Source organism: Sciurus carolinensis, chromosome 17 (genome assembly GCF_902686445.1).
Source record: "Sciurus carolinensis chromosome 17, mSciCar1.2, whole genome shotgun sequence".
Lineage (NCBI taxonomy): Eukaryota > Metazoa > Chordata > Mammalia > Rodentia > Sciuridae > Sciurus > Sciurus carolinensis.
The window spans coordinates 13,001,617-13,028,473 of NC_062229.1; the positions used below are offsets into that span (position 1 = coordinate 13,001,617).

At 39.3% G+C, this 26,857-nt stretch overlaps 1 protein-coding gene across 2 annotated transcripts; it reads left to right on the forward strand.

Annotated features, from left to right (window-relative positions):
* The first annotated feature begins 11,432 nt into the window (after window positions 1-11,432).
* LOC124968518 (zinc finger protein 121-like) lies at window positions 11,433-26,236 on the forward strand. 2 transcript variants are annotated; one of them, XM_047531048.1, is made up of 6 exons: window positions 11,433-11,698; window positions 19,850-19,938; window positions 20,539-20,665; window positions 22,199-22,270; window positions 23,080-23,162; window positions 24,151-26,236. In XM_047531048.1, the coding sequence occupies exons 2-6, from the start codon at window positions 19,909-19,911 to the stop codon at window positions 25,999-26,001; spliced, it is 2,163 nt and encodes a 720-aa protein (XP_047387004.1). In that variant the 5' UTR covers window positions 11,433-11,698; window positions 19,850-19,908; the 3' UTR covers window positions 26,002-26,236. The 2 variants fall into 2 exon arrangements, with proteins under 2 accessions (XP_047387004.1, XP_047387005.1); XM_047531049.1 differs by lacking the exon at window positions 11,433-11,698 and having other exon boundaries at window positions 19,849-19,938; window positions 20,515-20,665.
* Window positions 26,237-26,857: the final 621 nt, after the last annotated feature.

Genomic DNA, 26,857 nt, shown 5'->3' on the forward strand with positions numbered 1-26,857 from the left:
TTTTTTTTTTGCAGTGTTGGAGATCAAACCCACGGCCTCTTGTATGCCAGACAAACACTATCACTGAGCTACAGCCCCAATCCCAAGATATAAAGCTCTCATAAAGTTGTACATTTCAAAAGAAAATTTGGGTCAGGTGCAGGGGTGCATACCTGCAATTCCAACTACTTAGGAGGTTGATGCAGGAAGATCACAAGTTTGAGGCCAGCCTGGGCAACTTAGCCAAGACCCTGATTCAAAATAAAAAGGGTTTCAGAGATAGCTCAGTGGTAGAGTTCCCCTGGGTTCAATCTCCAGTACTGAAAAAAAAAAAAAATCAAAAGAAAATTTGGCAATCTGTATATAATCCCATTTGATAGGACATTTTTGTGTGTGTGTGGTGCTGGGGATCAAAACCACACAGGCACTTGACCACTGAATTTTATCCCCAGTAACAAGATTTATGGCAAGTTATTACTTTCAAATTATAGAAAAACAATCTCTTGGACTGTGTAAAAAGTAAATATTTTATATATCAACAGCTGCATATAATGCTGGACATGGTGTCACAAGCCTGTAATCCCAGTGGCTCAGGAGGCTGAGGCAGGATTGTAAATTCAAAACTAGGCTCAGCAACCTAGTGAGGTCCAAAGAAATTTGGGTTTCAAGCAGAGGATATCTGTTTCTTGGTGAGGCAGTTTTTGCTGCTTATCGATCCCCTGCTGTTTACCCCATTAGTCTGTGCAATCACCTGCAGTCTGCCAGCATATCCACTACTTTTTGAGTGCAGACTGCTCACTGTCTGGTGCCTACCATCTACCATTTGCCTGCCTTTTGCCTGTCCATCGCCTGCCTTTCACCTATCTATCATCCACCACCCAAGGTTCAGCTCCCAATCATCCAACAGCAGTCAGCAAACTGACCCCAGACTACCAGTGGAGCACCAGCTGCCTTCTGTTGCCTGGAAGTTCACTGTCACAGTACCTGTAGGTTTGGTTACACGTGGCTGCCGCCGTTTTGAGAAAACAGCCAGGACCTGTAGAACCCCTGGCAGGACTGACCGAGCCCCGTCTCCAGGATCCCTCAGCCCGAAAGATCACTCCCTGCCTCTGGGGCCCTCACATAGACTGCACCCTGCCACTAGGACCGCCAAGACCAAGTGACTGAACCCTATCACAAGGACCCCCAGATGACTGATTGCACCCCACCTCCAGGATCCCTCAACCAGACCAACCACACCCCACCTCCAGGACCCCTGCCTGACCAACCCCACCCTGCCTCCAGGTCCTCCAGTCAACCACACCCACACCCCGAGCTGCAGCTCCCCATTTGCCAACACATTTGGAAACCAGAGCAGCCATCTTGGATAATCCTGGAAGCCCTAGCTCCCATCTTTAGGTGGGGCAAATCCCATCCTGAGACACCTGCTGGAGACTGAAGCACATTGTCAGGTACCTCTCATGCATCAGGCTACTGAAGACTGGGAGGTTTGAATATTATATGACTGTTATAGTATAGATTTTCTTTTTTCTCCTTATTGAAAAATTTTAAGTTTTTATTTCTTTACTTTTCTGGCTCTCTTTTCCTTTTGTTTACCTGTTCCCTCAGAGTCTCTTTCTCCCTTTTACACATGCTAACAACCAACTTCTTTTGATTATACTCTCAACCTTTCTATTACCTAGAACTTCTATATATTCTTTTCTTATCCCATTAACAGCTACATCCTACACCGCTCCACATCCTCTTTGTCCTCCATTAGAAACTGCAGACCTTATTGCAAATCTGTTTGTTACACCAAAGATAATAATTGAATTCATTCTCTTTATTATGACAATATTGTTAATGTCCTCATAGGGGCTATTTGGTCGAGGATTGCATACTGTCTGAAATGGGCACTGCTAATATTGATCTCCCCCTTAAAGAAAAGGTTTTGGTAACCTATAGGGTCACTATAAGCCTATAGGGGGAGAACTGAAATACCCCAGATCCGCACTGCTACAGGGAATGTTTTTTCATGAACAACATGAAAAAACAAGGGAAGAAAATAATCCAAACAAATCTAGATTCTATATTAATAGAATCCAATGACAGTATGTTAGAAGAAATGTCAGAAAAGGACTTCAGATTATACATGATTAATATGATTCGTGAAGCAAAGGATGAGATAAGAGAGCAAATGCAGGCAATGAATGAAAATACCAATAAGCAGTTGAAAGAGCAACTGCAGGAAGCAAAAGATCATTTCAACAAAGAGATAGAGATTCAAAAAAAACAAACGGACAAACGGAAATCCTTGAAATGAAGGAAACAATAAACCAAATAAAAAACTCAATGGAAAGCATCACCAAAAGACTAGACCACTTGGAAGACAGAGCCTCAGACAATGAAGACAAAATATTTAATCTTGAAAATAAAGTTGCCCAAACAGAGAAGATGGTAAGAAATCATGAACAGAATCTCCAAGAACTATGGGACATCACGAAAAGACCAAATTTAAGAATTATTGGGATTGAGGAAGGCACAGAGATACAAACCAAAGGAATGAACAACCTATTCAATGAAATAATATCAGAAAATTTCCCAACCTGAAGAATGAAATGGAAAATCAAATACAAGAGGCTTACAGAACACCAAATGCACAAAATCACAACAGATCCACACCAAGGCACATTATAATGAAAATGCTTAACATTCAAAATAAAGATAGGATTTTGAAGGCCAAGAGAGAAAAGCATCAGATTACATATAGGGGGGAACCAATATGGATATCAGCAGATTTCTCAGCCCAGACTCTAAAAGCTAGAAGGGCCTGGAACAACATATTTCAAGCTCTGAAAGAACATGACTGCCAACCAAGAATCCTATACCCAGCAAAACTAACCTTCAGATTTGAAGATGAAATTAAATCCTTCCATGATAAACAAAAGTTAAAAGAATTTACAAATAGAAAGCTTGTGCTACAGAATATTCTCAATAAAATATTCCAGGAGGAGGAAATGAAAAACAACAATGTAGGTCAGCAAAGGGAGGAACTACCTTAGAGAAAAATCCACTAAAGGAGAAACTAAAATAAGCCCAAATGACTGGGAATACAAATCATATCTCAATAATAACCCTGAACATTAATGGCCTAACCTCATCAATCGAAAGACATAGACTGGCAGAATGGATTAAAAAGAAAGACCCAACAATATGCTGCCTGCAAGAGACTAATCTCATAGAAAAGGACATCCAAAGACTAAAGGTGAAAGGATGGGAAAAAGCCTACCATGCACACGGACTCAGTAAAAAAGCAGGGGTTTCCATCCTTATTTCAGATAAAGTGGACTTCAAGTCAAAGTTAGTCAGAAGGGATAAAAAAGAACATTTCATACTGCTTAAGGGAACAATAAATCAGGAAGACATAACAATCGTAAATATTTATGCCCCAAACAATGGTGCATCCATGTACATCAGACAGATCCTTCTCAATTCCAGGAATCACATACACCACAACACAATAATTCTGGGTGACTTTAACACACCACTGTCACCACTGGATAGATCTTCCAAACAAAAACTAAACAAAGAAACCACAGAACTCAATAACACAATCAATAACCTAGACTTGACAGACATATACAGAATATTCCATCCATCAATGAGCAAATTCACATTCTTCTCAGCAGCACATGGAACCTTCTCAAAAATAAATCATATGTTATGCCACAAAGCAGCCCTTAGGAAATGCAAAAAAATAGAGATACTCCTTGTGTTCTATCAGATCATAATGGAATGAAATTAGAAACCAATGACAAAATAAAAAACAGAAATTACTCCAAAACCTGGAGACTAAATAATATGCTATTGAATGAAATGTGGATAACAGAAAACATCAGGGAGGAGATAAAAAAATTTTTAGAGGTCAATGAGAATGACGATACAACATATCAAAATCTCTGGGACACTATAAAAGCGGTAGTAAGAGGAAAATTCATTGCATGGAGCACATTCCAGAAAAGAATAAAAAGTCAACAACTAAATGACCTAACATTACAGCTCGAAGCCCTAGAAAAAGAAGAACAGAATAATAGCAAAAGTAATAGAAGACAGGAAATAATTAAAATCAGAGCTGAAATCAATGAAATTGAAACAAAAGAAACAATTCAAAATATTGACAAAACAAAAAGTTGGTTCTTTGAGAAAGTAAACAAAATAGACAAACTCTTAGCCACACTAACAAAGAGGAGAGAGAAACTCAAATTACTAAAATTCGTGATGAAAAAGGAAGCATCACTACAGACACCACTGAGATACAGAACATAATGAGAAGCTACTTTGAAAATCTGTATTCCAACAAAATAGAAACTACCGAAGACATTGATGAATTCCTAGAGACATATGCTCCTCCCAAACTGAACCAGGAGGACATACACAATTTTAACAAATCAATATCAAGCAATGAAATAGAAGAAGCCATTAAAAATCTGCCGTCCAAGAAAAGCCCAGGACCAGACAGATTCTCAGCCAAGTTCTACAAGACCTTCAATGAAGAACTCATTCCAATACTTCTGAAAGTATTCCAGGAATACTTCTCAAAGTATTCCAGGAAATAGAAAAGGAGTGTACCCTACCAAACTCATTCTATGAAGTTAATATCACCCTCATACCCAAACCAGGCAAAGACACATCAAGGAAAGAAAATTTTAGACCAATATCCTTGATGAATATAGATGCAAAGATCCTTAACAAAATACTGGCAAACAGTATCCAAAAACATGTTAAGAAAATTGTGCACCACGATCAAGTGGGGTTCATCCCAGGAATGCAAGGATGGTTTAACATCCATAAATCAATAAATGTAATCCATCAGGTCAATAGACTTACAAATAAGAATCATATGGTTATTTCAATTGAAACAGAAAAAGTGTTCAACAAAATACAACACCCCTTCATGCTCAAAGTACTAGAAAAAAATAAGGATAGTAGGAACATACCTGAACATTGTAAAGGCTATTTATGCTAAGGCCATGTCCAACATCATTTTTTTTTGTATGTACATCTTTATTAGAAATTAACCATTCCCACTAGATACCACAGAAGTAAATTAACTTAATCTTGCAATTCTAGAACAGACAAACTTCAGTTAAGGAAGTCTTAAATTTCCAATGTGTGTGTGTTGGGGGGTAGTTATTTAGGACAGTGTTTTTCAAAACTTGGCTCCTTTCAGATATGCTTTTGGGATTGTTTGGGACAAACTTGGGATATAGGTTCTCTATGCTAATGTTTTACATTTTATATTTTAATTTTGCTGGAATCTAAATCCAATGATTGCACAGTTATTCAGGATGATCTGGAACCATCTTATCTAGTGCTGCCACATTTGCCTCTTTGCCCTGCTGCCTCTATTCATGTGACCCTGGTGAAGACCAACCCGATGCTCAACTTTTCCTCATAGGTTCTCAAATTGGGTCCTCAGGCCCTTTCAGAATTGTGCAATGTTTCCAATGAGATCTGTGAAATGGCAAGGTGAGAACAGTGGCTCAGAGCAGTGACCCTCAAAGTGGGATAGGGTGGGGTAGGTTTGAAAAAACACACTCAAAATACCCATTGATTTCATAATACAAATTGCATAAAGTCATGTTCAGCAAAATAATTTCAGCTGATGGGAAATGGCAGAAAACCAACTGTAGATTCATCCTTGGGGCATCTGGATACGTACAGTTGAGAAACACTGGCTTGGAGCTAGAGGCATGCTGGCACACAGAGAACAGTTAATAAGAAGCACACGCTAAAGAGAAAAACATCTCTTGGATCAGTGAATACTAAACCAAAACTTGTCATGGTTTTCTGGAACCCAAAGGACCAATCCAGAAGAAACCCAAGATGATCCATCAATCTTCTTGGCCCTATGGTTAGGGACAAGTTGGTCCACTTTTTAATACCGAGGCAAAAGAAGAAAAATCCATTTGTGGTCAAAAATCCCATCCACCAGGAAATGCTGTCATCTTCTGTGCTTCCATTCAGCTCTCCAGGGGGACATCTGCGTGGTGTCTGCTCCACTATAATTACTGCAGAGCTCCGATCTGCTTCAGCCACGTCAGCAGTTCCCCGTTCTGTTGCATAGTTATTAGATCACTGCATCCACCTATAAAATCTGTACCAATGAAGACCCGAGGTATAGTTCTTGCACCTGTGAGCTGTTGCAAATAATCTTGAATCTCATTTATGTCACTGGTGGCTGTGATATCAACAAATTCCAGCAGCCCTTGTTTGAAGGGCACTTGACTGAGGATCTCTTGGATCTTTCTGCAGTAGGGGCCCCATGTTTAACATCATTCTTAATGGAGAAAATCTGAAAGCATTCCCTTTAAAAACGGGAACAAGACAGGGATGCCCTCTTTCACCACTTCTATCAACATTGTCCTTGAAATACTAGCCAGAGCAATTAGACAGACTAAAGAAATTAAAGTGATACAAATAGGAAAAGAGGAACGTAAGCTGTCACTATTTGCTGATGACATGATTCTATATTTAGAGGATCCAAAAAACTTCTCCAGAAAACTTCTAGACCTCATAAATGAATTCAGCAAAATAGCAGGTTATAAAATCAACACGTGTAAATCTAAAGCATTTTTATACACAACATCTGAAAGGGAAATGAGGAAAACAACTCCATTTTCAATAGCCTCAAAAAAAATAAAATACTTGGGAATCAATCTAACCAAATGGTAAAAGATCTCTACAATGAAAACTACAAAACATTGAAGAAAGAAATTGAGGATGACCTTAGAAGATGGAAAGATCTCCCATGTTCTTGGATAGGCAGAATTAATATTATCAAAATGGTCATATTTCCAAAAGTGCTATACAGATTTAACACAATTCCAATTAAATTCCCTATGACATTTCTCATAGAAACAGAAAAAGCAATCATGAAATTCATGAATAAAAGACCCAGAATAGCCAAAGCAATCCTGGGCAGGAAGAGTGGTGCAGGAGGTATCACTATACCAGACCTTAAACTCTACTATACAGCAATAGTAACAAAAACATGGTACTGACACCAAAATAGACAGGTAGACCAATGGTACAGGATAGAGGACACGGAGACATACCCACATAAGTTCAGTAACCTCATATTAGACAAGGGTGCCAAAAACTTACAATGAAGAAAAGATAGCCTCCTTCAACAAATGGTGCTGGGAAAACTGGAAATCCATATACAGTAAAATGAAACTAAACCCCTCTCTCTCACCCCATATAAAACTCAACTCAAAATGGATCAAGGATGTAGGAATTAGACCTGAGACCCTTCACCAAATAGAAGAAAAAGTAGGCCCAAATCTCCATCATGTTGGTTTAGGACCAGACTTCCTTAACAAGACCCCCACAGTGCGAGAAATAAAAGCAAGAGTCAATAAATGGGATAGATTCAAACTAAAAAGTTTTTTCTCAGCACAGGAAATAATCAACAATGTGAAAAGAGAGCCTACAGAGTGGGAGAAAAATCTTTTCCACTCACACTTCAGACACAGCACTCATCTCCAAAGTTTATAAAGAACTTAAAAAACTTTACACCTAAAATACAAAGATCCCAATCAATAAATGGGCTAAGAAAAAGGGCAGACATTTCACAGAAGAAGATATACAGGTGATCAACAAATATATGAAAAAGAGCTCATCATCCCTAGTAATTAGAGAAATGCAAATTAAAACTACCCTAAGATTTCATCTAACTCCAATTAGAATGGCTATTATCAAGAACACAAGCAATAATAATTGTTGGCGTGGATGTGGGTGAAAATCACACTCAGACATTGCTGGAGGAGTTGCAAATTGGTTCAGCCACTCTGGAAAGCAGTATGGAGATTCCTCAGAAAGCTTGGAATGGACCCACCATTTGACCCAGCTATCCCACTCCTCGGTTTATACCCAAAGGACTTAAAATCAGCACACTACAGTGATGCAGCCACATTAACATTCAGAGCAACTCAATTCACAAGAGCTACATTGTGGAACCAACCTAGGTGCCCTTCAATTTACGAATGGATAAAGAAACTGTGGTATATATACACAATGGAATATTACTCTGCCATAAGGAAGAATAAAATTATGGCATTTGCTGGTAAATGGATGAAGTTGGAAAATATCATGCTAAGTGAAATAGGCCAAGCCTAAAAAACCAAAGGCCGAATGTTTTCTCTGATAAGTGCATGACAATATATAAGGATGTGGGGGGGGAATGAAGAATGAAGGAACTTTGGATGGTGTCGAGGAAAAAGGGGTGGGAGGGGGTGGGGATGGAAAAACAGTAGAATGAAACAGACAGTATTACCCTATATATATATGGATTACTTGAATGGCATGAATATACATTGTGTACAACCACAGAAATGAAAAGTTGTACCCCATTTGTGTACAATGAATCAAAATGTGTCTGTAAAAATAAAAACTAAAAAAGGGCTGGGGACGTGGTTCAGGGGTTATGTACCCCTGGGTTCAATCCCTGGTACCCACCCCCAAATGTTGCATATTACATAGCAAAATAACCATCAATTCCTTTTTTATATATATTTTTAATTGTTGATGGACCTTTATTTTATTCATTTATTTATATGTGGTGCTGGGAATTGAACCCAGTGCCTCACGCATGTAAGGCAAGTGCTCTACCACTGAGCCACAATCCCAGCCCTAATCATCAATTCTTGAAGAATTCTTGATATTTATTGTTTTAAGAGGTGCTAGGGATTAAACCCAGGGCTTCAGGAATGCCAAATAAGTCCTTTACTGCTGAGCCACATCCCCAGCACAAGAATTTTTTTTCTTTTTTCTGTGGTGCTGGGAATTGAACCCAGGGCCTTGTGAAACAAGGCCGAACTATATTCCCAGCCCTAGCCACAGAATTCTTGATAAAAATGGTAGTAAACCAGTGTTTAAAAATACCTTTATTGTGGACCCAGAATAGCCAAAGCAATACTGAGCAGTAAGAGTGATGCAGTGGCATCAAAATACCTGATCTCAAATTATGCTACAGAGTTATAGTAACAAAAACAACATGTTTTTGGCATAAAAGTCATGAAGACCAATGGAATAGAAGACAAAAAGACAAATTCACATAGATACATTTGATTCTTCTCAAAAATTGTACAATGGAGAAAAGAGCATTTTTAACAAATGTTGCTGAGAACACTGGATATTCATATGTAGAAAAATGAAATTATCTCTCATCCCGCACAAAAATCAACTGAAAGTGGATCAAAGCCCTTGGAATTAGATCAGAAACACTGCAACCGCTAGAAGAAAACATAGGGTCAACACTCCAGCCTATTGGGACAGGTGTGGATTTCCTTAATAAGACTCCTAAAGCTGGGAAATAAAACCAAGAACCAATAAATAGAACAGCATCATATTAAAAAGCTTCTGCACAGCAAAGGAAACGAGCATAAAGAGAGAGCCCATGGAATGGGAGAAGATCTTTGCCAGGTAATCTTCCAACTGCAGATTAATATTCAGAAAAGATAAAGAACTCAAACAATTCAGCATCCCCCAATAACCAAATCCATAAATGCACAAATGAATTAAACATCTCTCAAATGAAGAAACGTAAATATATGAAAACAACAAATATATGAAAAATGTTCAACATCTGCCATAACCAGAGACACGCAAAGCAAAACTACGCTAGGATTTCATCTCATTCCAGTTAGCACGGCACCATTAAGAATATAAATAACAGGGCTGGGGATGTAGCTCAGTTGGTATTGTGCTTGCCTTGCAAGCACAAGGCCCTGGGTTCAATCCCCAGCACCAAAAAAAAGAAAAGAAAAGAAAAAAAGAATATAAATAACAATAAATGCTGGTGAGGATGTGGGGGAAAAGGTACACTCATGTATTGTTGATGGGACTGCAAATTAGTGCAACCACTTTGCAAAACAGTATAGAGATTCTTTAAAAGACCATTTGATTCAGCTATCCCACTCCTAGGTATTTACCAAAAACAAAAGCAAAAAAACTCTAAAATCAGCACACTATATTGATATATTAATACCAATGTTTATAGCATTGCAATTCACAATAGCCACTTTATAAAACCAGCCCAGGTGTCTCTCAGTAGAAATTGAATAAAGAAAAATGTGGTATACACACACACAATGGAATTTTACTCAGTCATAAAGATGATGAAATTATGTCATTTGCTGGTAAGTAGATGAAACTGGAGAACATTATGCTGAGTGAAATAAGCCAGATTCAGAAAGTCAAGGATTGAATGTTCTCTCTTATGTAGAAACTAGAGAAACATAAGCAATTTAAAAAGGGGGTGGGAGGAATTTCAAGAAAATAGAAGGGAGAACAATGGAGAGATAGGTTATCCAGAGGAAGAGAGGAGGGATGGAAAAGGGAAAAAGAGTGGCATGACATTGAACAAACTATGTTATGGACATGTATGAATATATCACAATGAGTTCCACTTTTATGTATACATAACTCTAATGTACTAATTAAAAAACCACAGAGGGAAGATCAATAAAGGAAGGGGATCAGGGAAGGGTTTAGTACTGGAGACTGAAATGGAGCAAAATTATGTCATATACATTTATGAACATGCCAAAATGAACCCCACATTTATGTATAACTATGATTTTAAAATATAAATCTTTATTGGGGCTGGGGACATAGCTCATTGGTGGAATTAGTGCTTAGAATGCATAGGTCCCAGGTTCTATTCCCAGCACCAACAAACAAAAGAAAAAGAAAAAAAATATTTGTTAACTCTACAAATGCTACCTACAGAAAACCACAGCCAAGTCGTATGGCAGGAGAAATACCACTCCATGTACTGAATAAATGAAGAATGCCTGATATCAGCACTATTTTACTATCCAAATGGGAGGCCCTGAATCATCTCCTAAGACCTGAACAGTAGAAATATATGAAGAAGAAAAACAATTCGAGGTTTCTAAAAATATATATCTTTGTAAGCGTAAAGCAATCGACATGTAGAGTTTAGTAGGGTATCCAAATAAAGAAATAGTTAACGATTAGACCAAGTGTATGTCAATCATTCCACTGATTGACAGATTTACCAACACGTGACATAGTTTTAAGGGCTCCAGGAACATGGGGGGCGGGATTCCGGTCTATTCCGCCGTCCACACCCGCGCAGGCCCGGTCCCGCCGTAGCCCCGCCCAAGGCCGCGTTCTAACCGCCTACAGCTCTGGTGTTTCTGCCCTCACGTCCCACGGCGAGCCCACCCCGGGGGTCCTTCCCGGTCCACGCGGGAATAAACCAGGATTTCTCTGCTCTCTCAGATCCAGTTGTCTGCGGCGGGAGGCGGAGGTGACGTCATGACGCGACTCACTTTTCCTGACGCAATCTCCGCGCGACCCGGACCCTCCTGGCTTCTCCAGTGGTGGGGACCGTCCAGGTCCGGGTGCGTTCCGCCTGGAGGGGCCTCCTTGAGGCGGAAGGGGTGTTGGCCCGGCCGCGAAGGCACCTCGGTATAAAGACTGGCCAATCCGCTGTCGCGGCTGCGGCCGCGGGTCCGAGAGCGCCGTCGGACCGTGGGCCCGGGAAGTGACGTTGAAACCCTCGGGGGTTCATCCCCTGTGCTGCCCTGTTCAAAAGCTCCCTTTGTAAATTTTCTTTTTGGAAAGAAGAGGACTTTCCGCCGTTGGAGTCGTGTTGACGCCGCAGTGTCCTCCCGCCTCTAGTACCTGGCGACTGCTGCGAGATCGGGTGAGCACTGCGAGGAAACTGCGTGGGGCTGGGCTGGGCTGGGCTGGAGCGCCTGCCCCGAGTGCCAGCCCAGCGCTCCGCGGGCGACGCGAGCAGGGTTCAGGAGGACCTCTTTCTCCTTTTCTTAGGCAAATCGGTGTTTCGTGTGAGATTCTGCCGTTCCTTTGCGCGTCATATAGTTACTTTTCACACATTATTTTCTGCTAGAAAGACAAATGTACTTTCTTAGGTGCCGACGGTGTGCGTATTTTTTATTGTGAAAACGAACCTTTGTAGACCACGAGTCTTTTTCTAAACAAAACCTCGAATTTACAGGCATTCTCTTCATTTGACTTTCTTAGGGCTGTACATCCATCCCCACAGAATTTAAAAGCCGGGCCTCTAGTAAAGGATGGAGGTGTTATTGCACTAGATGTAGAAAAAGCGAGTTTATCTTTTGACAAGCTAGTTAGACGAAGTATGTTTTTTCCCCACATTTTTCTTTGGAAAAATTTGAAGCTACTAACGGGTCATTTGAACATAACATATGACATGTACACATTGTAGTAGTGTGTTAGCCGGCTTTTCGCTGCTGTGATCAAAAGATCTGGCAACTATGTAGAGGAGTAAAAGTTTATTTGGTGTTCATGGTTTGAGAGGTCTCAGTCCATAGGTGGTTGGTTGCTTTGGCATGAGGTAGGCAGAGCACCATAGCAGAAGGGTATGGAGGAGGAAAGCAGCTCAGGTCATGGCAATCAGAAAGCGGAGAGAGCGCTCTGCCGTGAGAGACAAAATATAGACCCAATATGCCACCAATAACCTATAGCCTCCAGCCTCCCCTACCTGCCTGCCAAGCACCACCATTCAAGTGGATTAATGCACTGATTAAGACAAGACTCTCACAACTCATCTTTTCACTTCTAAATTTTCTTGTATTGTCTCAGACATGAGCTTTTGGAGAACACCTCATATCTAAATCGTAACAAGTAGGTTCACTAATTTTTAGCATTTTTTTTATGTTTGCTCTTTCCCCAGGTACACGTTATTGTATTTGAAAGCAAGCCTGTTGAAAATAAATTGTAAACAGGATATTGAACATTAAATACTTGGTGATGCATCTTCTAAAGAAAGGGATTAAATCCACAATACTACTATTTTATTCAAGAAAATGAATAGTGAACTTTGGTATAGTGCATGCAGGAGGCCCTGAGTTCAATCCCCAGCACACACAAACCCATAAAAAGAAAACATATATACATAGTTTTGTCTCATGTCTACTCAAGCAAATGTTAATTTATTCACATTGTTCCAAAATATGTTTTTGGATGTTCTTGGATCTAAAATCCACTCAAGGTTTCTTATTACATTTGTTTATGTCTTTTAGTCCTTTTGAGCATCACCTGTTGTTTATCCATTATATTGGCTTTTTGAAGAGCCAGTCATCCTTTTAAAAAGTCATACATTCTGTTACTTATTATTGTCTTCTCGTGGCATGTTTAAATGGTCCCTCCATTTCTTCAGTTTCCTGTAATTGATGATTGGATCCCTAGTAGAGGTTGGAAAACTGTGTGTGAAAAGAGCCATGTAGTAAGTACTTGATGCTTTGCAGACCATGTCTGTTTTGTAGTCAAGCAGCCAGATAGGTTAGTAAACAAGCATGATTTTGTTCAGTAAACCAAAAAACCAGGCTTTAACTTTAAAAGTGTAGAGAATATTTTGAAGGATGGGACATTTACGAGGGCATGATACTCCATACCCCTGGTGTAGAGAATTCAAAAAATCATTTGCCAAATATTTTTTAGGTAATATTTTGTGCTCCAATTGCATTTTATCAGGATCACATACATTTATACTGTCCTTCTGTTAGTGGTGGGAAGTTTGATACTTGCTTAAGGTAATAGCCATCGTAGTAACCTGTTTTAAAGATTGATTTTTCCATTTGAATAAGAAAGTAACTTGTGGTTTGAACCTTTTTTTTTTTTTTTAAATTTTTTTTTTGCGATGCTGGGGATCAAACCCAGGGCCTTGTGCTTGCAAGGCAAGCACTCTACCGACTGAGCTATCTCCCCAGCCCTGGTTTGAACCTTTGACACTCTGAATGTTTAATTCTGGGACTGGAGTTGTAACTCAGTGGTAGAATGCTTGCCTAGCACCTGTGAGGCACTGGGTTCAATCCTCTGTATCACATAAAAATAAATAAATAAATAAAAATATCATGTCCGTATACTATTTTTAAAAAGTCTATTAAAAAAAAGGAATGTTTTAATTCTTTAGCAACCTTTCTTCCTAATCCATGAATAAAATGCAGCAAATACAATTCTTTTTTCTTCCCATTTGTGGAGGTTTATTTTCAAGGTAAACTTTCAGGATTGAAGTCTAGGTCAAAAGACAAATGTTCATTTAATTTTGCCATACATTAAATTTTCCCCTCCCTTAATCTTTATACCATTTGACAGTTTCTAAGTGAACTTAAAAAAAAAAAAAACTGGACTGGGGTTGCGACTCAGTGGCAGAGCACTTGCCTAGCACGTGCAAGGCACTGGGTTCGATTCTCAGCACCACGTATAAATAAATAAATAAAATAAAGGTCCATTGCCAACTCAAAAAAAATATATATATATATATATATATACACACACACCCCTTAAAGTTATTCTGGAGAAAAATAAGGAACAGATTTTAACTTCAGGTACTTACTTTCAGAAAGAAAGTCAGTGCCTTGTCTGCTTTGATCCTGAATAAGAATACTCCACTATATTTTCAGGAGTACAGTGATTTGATTTATATTAAGGACAAACACATCATAGGACTCTAATGTTTGAATTTTGATGTTTCTTTGTGTCTTCTGTTTGTGTATAGCTGTTCTGTAATGTTCTTGTGGGAAATAGCATTTGTCCGGCAGTCCACAAATGACTATTGAATTCCCTCAGTGGGTCTCCTCATAGACACACATCTGGGGGTAGAGTCACTCTACAGGTACATGACCAGATAATTCTTCTGTCACTGTAGGCTGCCAGAAGGCTCTGAAGGAGCCAAGTGTCTTGTTAATATCCTAGTTACCTTCTGATTGCCACTTAGCAGTCCTGGGACATAGTGAAACAATTTTTTAGAGTTCTGAAGATGTTGTGAAGATGCACTAGTATTGTTGGTTGGGAATTTATCAGAGAAACAATTTTAAAAACTTAACAGTATCTACTAAATGTTTGTGTTTGCAGGGTGTATAACACAAGAGCAGTGCATGCACATGTCAGGATGAAAGTAAATACTTTTCATACCAGTATTATTATAAGAGCCCTAAATTAGAAGCAATCCAAATGCAGATTCTGCTCCATAACCTGGAGGAAGGACTGCTGCACAAAGAGAGGCCAAGAAGAATAGTGACAGGCCCTTCTGCACAGTTTGTTACCTGTCATGTCGATGCAGTCAAGGCTGCATAAAAACCCAAATGGACTGGGTTTGGAGAATTCACAGATAGCGGAACAAGTGAATTTTCTGAAGGATGGGACATTTACGAGGGCATGATACTCCATACCCCTTCCTGTATACCTCACCTATACACCTCTTCTGTATCCTTTATAAAATATCCTTTATAATAAACTGGTAAATGTGTTTCCCTGAGTTCTGTAAGAAGCTCAAGCAAATTAATTGAACTTGAGGAGGGGTTTATGGGAACCTCGGCTCATAGCACAGGCAAGTAAAGGGCTCTGGGTTCAATCCCCAGTACCATAATAAATTAGTAAATAGATAAAGGGGAGCAGTCTTGGGTACTGAGCCCTCAACCTGTGAGATCTAATACTATCTCCAAGTAGATAGTGTCAGAACTGAATTAAAGAATTAGAGTACTGCAGCAGAAGGAATTATTTGCTATGTATGAGGACTATTCCAACACATCTGATTTCATAAGTTATCTGTGTTGTGAGTGTTGTGGAAAAAACTGAGTTTGGGTTGGTTGGTGTTTCCTACACATCTACATGGCCCACTCTTCATTTCTGGACTGCAGAGCCTAGACACTCATTAAAAAGACTTCTCTATGATTAGGTCAAGTACACTAGGACATTTTCCCCATTGATAAACCTAACTCACTTGGGACTTTAATTACATTTACAAAATCCCTACATATTTACCACATTTCTGTTAGAAACAAGTCAGAGGTTACTTAAGGTAAGGGAATCATCCAAGAGGGTGGCTACCAGAAGGTGGAGATCGCTGGGTCTTATGTATGTGATCCATGGTAGTTGTAACCCAGTACACAAAGCCTTAGTGGGCTTCTCTAGGCCTGAACTTGCCTATAATCAGCAGCCACACAATGTTCAAAGCAGATGCTCAGAGCTGCAGGTACTACAGTTGGTGGGCAGAGTTGGCACCACTAGAAGCAGGAAGCTTTGAAGCAGTGTTTCTTTGAGAGGTATGGCAGTATAACTTCAAGGCACCTGCAAACTGAATCTAGAGGGCAGGTACTCAGAATGTGGGTGCCACAAACATTTTGAGACCTTGGATGCTCAGTGTCCACATCTGGAGGGCTGTGGGAAACAAAGGTCTGGGACAGGCTTATTTCGGATTGGGCCAATGTGCAGCAAACATCCTGGAATTCAGTGTCCTATATCTTGTCAGACACAGGAAGTAAACTATGAAGTTAGGTAACACATATGTTGAGTTTCCTCTTCTAGCAAGAGCCCTTTGAGATTTTAGGTGTCCATGTTAAGAGAGTTACAGGAATGTGGTGCCTGATGTGTGGATGAGATCCTTTGGGAACTGTTCTGACCACATGGCATGGGCAGAGCACCAGAGGATGTCCTTACCCCTGCAGCACTGATCTACCATGCACAACTGGATTCAGCAGTAGAAATTTTTTTCTTTTTGTTTGTTCCTTGAGTGCCCTGTGTACTGACTAAACTTCACACGCTTAGTGTAAATGATGCAGATTTAAAGAATCCAGTGCATTGTTGTAAAGCAGGTATTGAAGTTAAATCTGAAGCTGAGATGACTAAAAGGATAACAGGCACAGACTGTGCTTTGTCTAGTCAACATTCATAGACATCCCCACACACACATGTGAATTCACTTACAATAATAAAACAACTGTATATGTCTACCTAAATATATAAAGGGAAAAGTTCTCAACCTTTTCCATACTAAGAAAGTATACAGTCCACCATCACAGGCCATATTAATAGCTCCTCATCTTAGTAACATTTTCACTGAATATTCTGCTACCTAAGAACTAAATTGTAAATTTAACCCCTAATAAGTTACATATGAAATAAGAATGTGGAAATAGAAGTGAGTGGTTAGTTTATATAAACACTTTCATATGAACAAACTTACAAATATATATCAGTGTATACGTCCTGTATGTTGTCAATATACCTCTTCAGTGACCAGTTCCGTATTTCCCTGCCCCTCAGCCCAAACTTCTGGGTTCTGTACTGCTTAGTGAGCTAAACCTTTATTTGCAAATAACATAAATCTTCCAATGTCCTCCCTTTTCCAAGTTATTTTATCAACATTTTATTTCTTTTTTAAAAAAGAGATGGAGTCTCACTATGTTGCCCAGGTTGACTTTGAACTCATGGGCTCATACATTGCTCCTGCCTCAGCCTCTGGAGTAGCTGAGAGTACAGTTATGTGCCACCACACCCAGCTTTATGAACATGTCTGTGGAGCATGGAAATATTAAGGTTCCAGTCTTCATTCTCTGCCTCAAGTGTATAGCATTACCCCAGTTTCCCTTTGGTAATTGAGATCTATCAGTCTAGACAATAGATTATCCACTACCACCCCCAATTTTCCTCTTAGTGTTATGGTATAAGAAGCCCCCAATGGCCAGGTTGCTATCTAATCTTTAAAGGTATTAGGACTATAATTGTGCCCAAATAGGGGCAGAGATCCCAAAGTGATCTAAGTTATTGGGATTGGAAGCAAAATTTCTGTCAGTAGAGCCATTTCTACCCTTACCCATCATCTCTGGGTCCATGTAGTCTGGTTTTGGGGGAACAGTACATAAGACTCTGATTCAAAGCAGTGTGTCTTATGAGACAGAATTCCACCCTTTCTTAAAGTTGTCTCACAACTGACCCTGCAACTGAGTTTTCAGGAAGGCATTCCACCTCTCATTTAGATCAGCCACTTCTCGGTAATGGGGTATGTGCTAAGACTAGTTGATTGCAGGGACACACTCTAATTGTTGCACTAATTTGCACTGGAATGGTTCTCTTGATAAGAATCAGTGCCATGTGAATGCTGTCTCTGTAGGTAAAGTATTTTGTGAGCCCATGGGTGGTGGTAACAAGAAGAGGGTTGATGTGGCCTTGTGGATAAAGATTAAGTGCTATACACTTGATTACTGCTGCTCTGGGTTCTGGCTTTTGCCACTGGAATTGGAGAACTCATTTCAATGATGGTATCAGTACATGAATACCTGGCATAGTTTTTTGTTATCTCCATAAAAAGAGTATTATCTTCTGGGTCATCGATATAGGTTAGGGTAAGGATGGGAGGGGTGTGGAAATCAGATGAAAAATTCAGTAGAACTTTCCTGGTTCTAGGATTCCTTCTGTCACCTTATGCCAGGGAGGTCTGGCATGTCAACCTCACTAACTGTAGGTCATCACTGTGTCCAAATTTTAGTCATCTAGCTACTTTAACTATTAAAAGTCATACCCAGGGTAAGCCTCCTCAGGGTCCCCTTTTTCCCTGTGAGAGTTTTGTTTCTATCTTCACAGTTGAATAAATCCTATTCCTTTCCAAAAAAAAAAAAAAAAAAAAAGTCACACTGAGGCAGGAGGATTGCAAGTTTGAGGCCAACTTCAGCAACTTAGCAAGACCCTAAGCAACTTAGAAAGATCCTGTCTCAAAATAAAAAATAAAAAGAGCTGAGGATGTGGTTCAGTGTTTAAACACCCCTGGGTTCAATCCCCAGTACATAAAGTAAAAATAAAAAAATTAAAATCCTAGGACTGGAGATTAGCTCAGTGGCAATAGAGTGCTTGCCTACTATGTGTGAGGCCCTGGGTTCCATTTCTAGCACTGCAAGGAAAAATCAAATTTTAAAAATTATTTTCCATGATCCTGGTTTCATATGAAATGATCACTGACACATGGTGAGTCACTACATTGTGGTGCTTTAGACATTGCAGGTCTAGACCAACTTCTAGTCATCCTGGACTGTGAATCAACCTCAGGAGATCAGTGTAGGAACCAACTGAACTGCAGTCAGGCCCTGGTTCACCACTTCCAAAATGAGTGATAGGGAGCAAATCCTTTTAGAGTTTGAATCCAGTTTTTTTTTTTTTTTTTTTTTCTTTTCCAGCATTAAATAGAGATACTGAGATCTACTATGAATGGTTGGTAGGATACCTAAGTGACTTTATGTATATACCAATCTTATAGTGCAAATTTATACTTTCTGGTCCTCAGTAAATGACAGTGGGTGTTAGTAATATTTGTGTCAACAGACTACAGTGTATTTAGTGGCTTTTACTTATATCATCTGTGGAGAGTAAGCCAATGTCTGGTGACTGATGAAGTACTGCTGTATAAGGAGGAATGGAGAGTTCCATTATCCACCAAGATTCTAAACTGCCTAAAGTGGTCTTGGCATCTAAGAAAAGAGCATTCCAGCAAATTTCACTTTCAGCCTCACAGAATGACAGCCATTGATTAACCCATGACCAGTCCTGTTAATGCTCTTTTACAGAGATTCAGAGATTCCGCTATACGTCCTCCTTGTGTAACAGAGCCCAGTGACCAGGCCTGAGCAGTCATGCCACCCAGCTGTTCTTTTTGGAGATGTCAAAGTGGGCTAGATAATATCAGCCCCCTGGTGTATGTGCTGCACAATATTCTTGAGATTTTTCACCATGAATAAATTAAGACTATTTCTCTGAGTTTAAGTTTGCTTACCTGTAAAATGAGACTGTCATAGTTTTTGTAATGGGCAGCACAGTTCACCATTCCTGTTTCTAGTTCTAGGTGAGACAGGACTGCTCTGACATTGTATGGCAGTAGTGCACATATGAGCGTGTGTGTGTGTGTGAGTGTGAGTGTGTGTGTGTGTGTGTTTCAAATGTGCAGAATTACATGGCAGTTTCATGCTAGGGTGGAATGGCTCCTAGGCATGTAAATGTAGGAATTAGGGCAGTTCCAGGTTTTCATGCCTTCTTTCTTTTCTAGGAGCTCTTCTTTCCAGGGACGCATTCAGCCTACTTGAAGAAAAGATAAAGGCAGGAAAGATGGCAGACTGCCTGACAAACTGTTATCAGGTATGCAGAAACTGTCCGACAAATAACATGCTTGTCTTCCCCAGGTAGGCACATTTTCTTCTAGACAGACTTATCTACATAACTACTTAAAGGCAGTAGAGCCTCAGTCAAGGACTGAGTCCCCAACTGAATTTACCCATGGAATGGCTTCTTATCGATGAGGTACTACCTGAAAATCATCCCAGTATTTCAGTAATTGCTAAATAATGATGACACTTATGGTGACAGAGGTATGATTAGCATTTTGCCACGTACTCTGCCAGATGTTAAGGAAGAAAAAAGTGTCCTTTTCCACAAAAGACTATTCATTTGTCATGTTCATCAAGCATGTGCAATGTGTTTAGGAGTATACAGAGAAGAGCTTCTAGTCTAGTGTGGTGAGATAAATTTATGTTTCAGTAGGCCATAAAAACCATGATTCAGAAGATGGGCAGTGAGTGCATGTGGGTGGAGAGAAGAGTTCCTGGGACCACTGAACTTTTCAGTAGACAGTGAAAACCCTCAGATCCTTGGCCTCACTTCCTCAATGTGTAGTCAACTTTGGTAGAGATGTTACTATTGTTACTTATTACTCAGGCTACCATGTGTGTAACAATTTAGAACTTGGTGATCTTTGAGGATGTGGCTGTGGATTTCACTCAAGAAGAGTGGATTTTGTTGGATCAAACTCAGAGAGACCTATACAGAGATGTGATGCTGGAGAACTACCAGAACCTGGCCTCATTAGGTAAGAGTGCCATCGTTCCTTGTAGCTTGGGGAAGAGATGGATGTTCTGTACTTTTAGTACTGCACAATCAGTGATCTCAACTCTGAATACTGGGGAATAATAGGAGCATAGACTGCCCTAATACAGTGATTCCCCTTTATCCATGGGGGATATGTTCCAGAGCCCCATTGGAGGTCTGAAACTGACCTCATACAAATTCAATAATATTTTAAGGTGCAATAGCAAAAATAGCATGCATTTCTTTTTCCTACTTCACAATTTCACAGATTGAAGACTCCTTCTTATAGTAGATATTAGCAACCTTAGCATATGATGTTTTTTCTTTTCCTTATTAAGTCAAGAACTTCAACTTTTCACTTAAATTGAGCACTGTGGCTTCTCTTTGGCATGTTCAAATGGTCATCATCACTACTGTTTACTTTGGGTCCATTATTATTATTAGGTAAAACAAGGGTTATTTGCAATACTGTGACAGTCAACCTGATAAGTGAGATGACTACTAAAAGACTAACAGGTTGGGCGTGGTAGTTGCATGCCTGTAATCCCAGTGACTTTGGAGGTCTGAGGCAGGAGGATCTTGAGTTCAAACCCAGTCTCAGCAAGAATGAGGCGATAAGCAACTCAGTGAGACCCTGTCTCTAAATAAAATACCAAATAGGGCTGGGGATATGGCTCAGTGGTTGAGTATCTCTGAGTTCAATCCCTAGTACAAAGGAAAAAAAAAAAAAAAAACAAGGTGCTAAGCAACTCAGTGAGACCCTGTGTCTAAATAAAATACAAAAAGCAGGGCTGGGGATCTGGCTCAGTGGTCAAGTGTCCCTGAGTTCAACCCCTGGTACCCCTCCCCATGGCCAAAAAAAAAAAAAAAGACTTACAGGCAGATAGCATACAACATGTGTTTGTGATGGATAAAAGGATGATTCATATCCCATGAATAGGACAGAACAGAACATTGTGAGCTTTTATCAGCTACTCAGAACATTATGTGATTTAAAACTTGGGGATTATTTCTGGCATTTACTACTTAGTATTTTTGGACCCTAGTTTATGGTAGGTAACTAAAAGTGTGGAAAGCAAAACCGTGATCTAATGTGGTGGTTTTCAAAATGTGGTCCAAGATGAACAAATCACCATCATCCTGTTAGAAATGTAAATTATCAGTCTCTTCCTATGACATACTGAATCAGAAACTCCAGATAGATCCCTGTCCTGTGAGTTTAAGCAAGCTACCCAGGTGCATCTGATGCATTATAATTTGTGAGTCACTGGTGTAGTTTTTCCCCAGAAGAACAAGAATCTTTTTGTTTCACTCTACTTTCTATTTGATTCAGCGTTAGTGTTTTGTTTTTATGTAAATAAGCATTAATTTGCGTTTTAGGATTCAGTGGTAACTGACCATTTTGGGGTATGGAAAGAGGTGATACCTGTATACTTTACTCTTTTGAAATAATTTTCCTGCTTTCATTAGAAACAGTATAATTAGAATTATACTCTTTATGATCTGTTGCATGAATGTCTTTCCCCATGTACAGGATGTGAACCCATCAAACCCAGTCTCATCTCATGGTTGGAACAAGAAGAGAATGTGCAGACAGGTCTCCAAGGTGAGTCTGGAGGGCAACTCTGATCAAAGAGAAGTTTATTGAGTTTGGAAGGACAATGAAACTTTTTAAGATGTACTTGATTTAAGAAGGTTTGGGACATTACTCTGAGAAGGTAGAAAATCCTCAGCTTCTTATACTCTGTCTACTCAGACTTTCTTGTGATCTTCAAAGTGAACTGTTGTCTTTTCTTTTTTAATAATCATTTTGTTGTTTGTTCTTTGTCTAGATCTTTGCTTCTTTTCATGCCTGATATTATTATTCTTGTTCATCATCAGTTATAATTTTCAAAGAAAGTTTGTAATAAACTGTTTAAAACTGTGATCTACAACTTTACCATTGCTAAATTTTTTTATCTAGTTAAAATGCTCAAACTTTGCTTTCTTTTTTCCATGTTTTTTCTTTTATCTTTTGTTTTTGTTCTGTTTTGTTCTTTTGACTCTGGAGGTTGAACCCAGGAATGCATGGCAAGTAGTATACTGGTGATTGACAAACCAGCCCACTTTTTTTAATACAATGTTTAATTTGAAAATAAATACACAGGCTGGGTGTAGTGGCATAGGCAGGAGGATTGCAAGTTCAAAACCAGCCTCAGCAACTTAGTGAGGCCCTAAGCAACTCAGTGAGACCATGTCTCTAAATAAAATATAAAAAGGACTGGAAATGTGACTCAGTGGTTGAGTGCCCCTGGGTTCAATCCAGAAAGAAAGAAAGAAAGGGGAAAAAAATACACAGAAGGTCTATCATTTTTAACTTCTACAATCTACATTTCTTTCTCCAAATCTTAAATTTGTCTTTCTGTTTATATTTAGAATGGAAAATGCAAGTTAGCACTGAAGAGTCAGCATTTCAGCAGAATATTTTGAGGGAACAAATTTCCAGTGGGATAAAAATGGTAAGGTCAACAAAAGATGTTTGTTATTTTCCACACTCAGAGAAGATGTGAATTCTGCTATAGATAGTAACATTCACCCAAGTGGGAGTGGGAGCAATATGTCAGGAGAAGTACTTTGAATATAATATGAATTTGGGGGTATCCCAGACTGGTGTGAAGCCAGTTCCTTCAGGAGTCCCACAAATACACAGTTTCACATATGCAACTGGACATGGAATTTTTAAAGCAATTATATGAAAATCCTAATTTTTTTTAACATTAGAACAGCTATCACAGAACTTTAGTCCTATTGTTCCTTCATTGAGTTCTATAGAATACACATGGCAATAACTATATGAAAAAGTGAAAATGGTAAAAATTATATTTACCCTCTAAAGATATTCTTTAATCATTGTTTAACCATTTGTCAACAGTGAGGAGGTTGCAGTATTGGTGAACCTTCATTTACCATACTCGCAAAAGATGGGGAATTCTCTTAGCAAAAATCAGTATCAATGAGATTTTTTATTTTTTATTTATTTATTGGTGGTGCTGGAGATCAAACCAAGACCTTGAGCTAGTCAAGCACTCTACCACTGAGCTGCATCCCTGGCCCAAGAGATGCTTGAGAGAAGTATCATTGACCCTAGCTGGGGAAATGTCTCTGAAGGGGTCCTGAGATCCTGAATGTGATGAATTTAGGATACTCTAATCCTAGCTCAAAACCTGGACCTTCAGAGTTCCAAGAAGTACACATTCCCACATATATAGTTGGGTACTGGAATTCTTAAAAGAATTTTATGAGAACATACAGGGATCATCCTAAGGTTAGAACGGATAGTACAGAATCCTTGCAATACTCCTTCATTCAATTTGAGAGAAGTTCATAGAGCAGGAACTATATACATGTAATGAAAATAGTAAGAATCATAATTGTTTGTTTTTGTTTTTGTTTTCAATCCATTAAGTCTGAAAAATCCTTTAACTGTATTTCATCCCTTATCAACAGGTGGGAAACCACAGTGCAGGCGAACTCTATAACTATCTGCAATATGGAGAAATCTTCAGTGAACACTCATATTTCAAGACACACATGAAAATTCAAAATTCAAGAAACCCTTGTGACTCTAATCAGTATGGAAGGTATTTTCCTACTCCTCACAAAACCTCTACTGAAGAGACACTATCTGCATTGAGTCAGTGTGAAAGAGCCTTTAGCCTGACTCCAAATGTCATTTACCAGAGAAACGTCACACAAGACAAATCTTTTGAATGCAATGACTATGCCTTCCTTAGTCAGCCATACTTTCAGGCTCATTTGAGAAATCACAATGGAGAAAAACTCTTTGAACTGAAGCAGTATGCAGGAGATTTTACTTTTCCCACAAATGGAACTGTGCCTATTCAAATGTATACCATAAAAGCCTATGAATGTAAAGTTTGTGGGAAAGTATTTGGATATTCTTCAAATCTAAATAGTCATATGCGAACCCACACTGGGGAGAAACCCTATGAATGTAAGGTTTGTGGAAAAGTATTTGGTTATTCTTCAAATCTTAACAGTCACATGCGAACCCACACAGGGGAGAAACTCTATGAATGTAAGGAATGTAGGAAGTCCTTCACTACTTCTTCAAGTCTAACTGAACATTTCAGAATTCATACTGGAGAGAAACCCTATAAATGTAAAGAATGTGGAAAAGCCTTCACTAAACGCTCAGGCCTTACCACACATGTACAAACACACACTGGAGAGAAGCCCTATGTATGTAAGGCATGTGGGAAAGCCTTCACTGCCGCGTCAAACCTAACCGAACACCTAAGAATTCATACTGGAGAGAAACCCTATCAATGTGAGGAATGCGGTAAAGCCTTCCATGCTTCTTCCTACCTGCGTAAACATATAAGAACTCACACTGGAGAGAAGCCCTATGAATGTGAAAAGTGTGGAAAAGCCTTCCATGCTTCCTCATACCTACGGAAACATGTAAGAACTCACACTGGAGAGAGACCTTATCAGTGTAGGGAATGTGGAAAAGCGTACAAAAGGTGTTACTTGCTGACTGAACATTTAAAAACTCACACGGTGGAGAAGCCCTTTGAATGTAAGTTATGCGGAAAGTCCTTTAGAAGTTCTGCCTGCCGTAATAAGCACATTCGAATTCATACTGGAGTAAAACCCTATAAATGTAAATACTGTGGGAAAGCTTTCACTGTTTCCTCAAGCCTAGCTGAACATGTCAGAACTCACACTGGAGAGAGGCCCTATGAATGTAAGGAATGCGGGAAAGCCTTCACAACTTCCTCATGTCTCATTGTGCATATAAGAACCCACACTGGAGAGAAACCTTACGAATGTAAAGAATGTGGGAAAGCCTACAAAAGGTGTTACCTACTGACTGAACATGTAAAAACTCACACAGGGGAAAAGCCCTTTCAATGTAAGGTATGTGGGAAATTTTTTGGAAATTCCTCATGTCTTAATAAGCATGTCCGAATTCATACTGGAATAAAACCGTATAAATGTAAGTATTGTGGGAAAGCCTTCACTGTTTCTTCAAGCCTAGCTGAACATGTAAGAACTCACACAGGGGAGAAGCCCTATGAATGTAAGGAATGTGGGAAATCCTTCACTACATCTTCAAACCTATATCATCATGTAAGAATTCACACTAGGGAGAAGCCCTATAAATATCAGGAATGTGGGAACACCTATAATAGGCTTTATTTGCTAACAGAACATTTAATAACTCAAACTGAACAGAAACCCTTTGAATGGAAGGAATGCCGAAAATCCTTTAGGAATTCTTCACGTCTTAATCATCACACTGGAATTTTTACTGATGAAAAACCTTATTAATGTGAAGAAGGTGGAGGAGCCCTCAATTATGCCAGTTTATTTCAAAGACTTGAAAGCTTTCTATTCTCAAGACTCCCCAGGAATTTAAGGAATGTGTGAGAGCCATTGGAATCTGATCACGATGCAGCATTATGAGAACTCATCCTGGAGACATATTATGTAATAAACATGAAAATCCTGTTTCTCAGGGACCTATTAAATATTTAGCCTCTTCCAGTAGAGAGGAAACACTGTCGATGTATGATATGTGAAAAGTTGTAATTCTGTTAAATACTTTGATGTTCATTTGATCTCACGGTGGAGAAAAACTTTATTATAAAGGTAAGGAAGGATGCAGTCATAATTTTTTATTAGCCTTTAGCCTTTAAAAACAGTGGTTCACATTCAAGAAAAACTGGATGTTTAGAATATGGAAATTGCATCCACACCCCTGAAATCTTGTATGCTGACAGGTAGCCTTCTGAGTGGTTCTTCACATTTATTTTGGACATTTGTGAGTCTACCTTAATCATTCCTGGTGGAATATATCTGTGTTTCTTGTACAGCAACACCATTCCAGTCAAGGTGCTACACCTTCCAGGTGGCATCTGGCCAAAAATGAGCCTTTGGGAAACAAATGTATCCCATACTATTTGTCTGTCATTCCTGGGATTGAACCTGGGGTCTCATGCATTCTAAGGGTACATTCTACCACTGAGCTGTACCCACAGCACAAATCCTATTTAGCATTGAAGATTCTGTGGTTGTCAAGCTCTTAAATATGCTCTGTCGTAACTCACAGTCGCCAAGTTTAGGCCATGCTATAGTTCTCAATGTTGTTAAAATAATCTTGCACCTCTCTCACCTGATTTTTTTC

Bases quoted from the DNA above. Each gene is read 5' to 3' on its own strand.
- LOC124968518 (XM_047531048.1), top strand. From the start codon at position 19,909: ATGGCAGACTGCCTGACAAACTGTTATCAG. The intron at 20,666-22,198 runs GTAAGAGTGCCA...CCCCATGTACAG, and splicing joins CCAGAACCTGGCCTCATTAG to GATGTGAACCCATCAAACCC. The intron at 23,163-24,150 runs GTAAGGTCAACA...CCTTATCAACAG, and splicing joins TTTCCAGTGGGATAAAAATG to GTGGGAAACCACAGTGCAGG.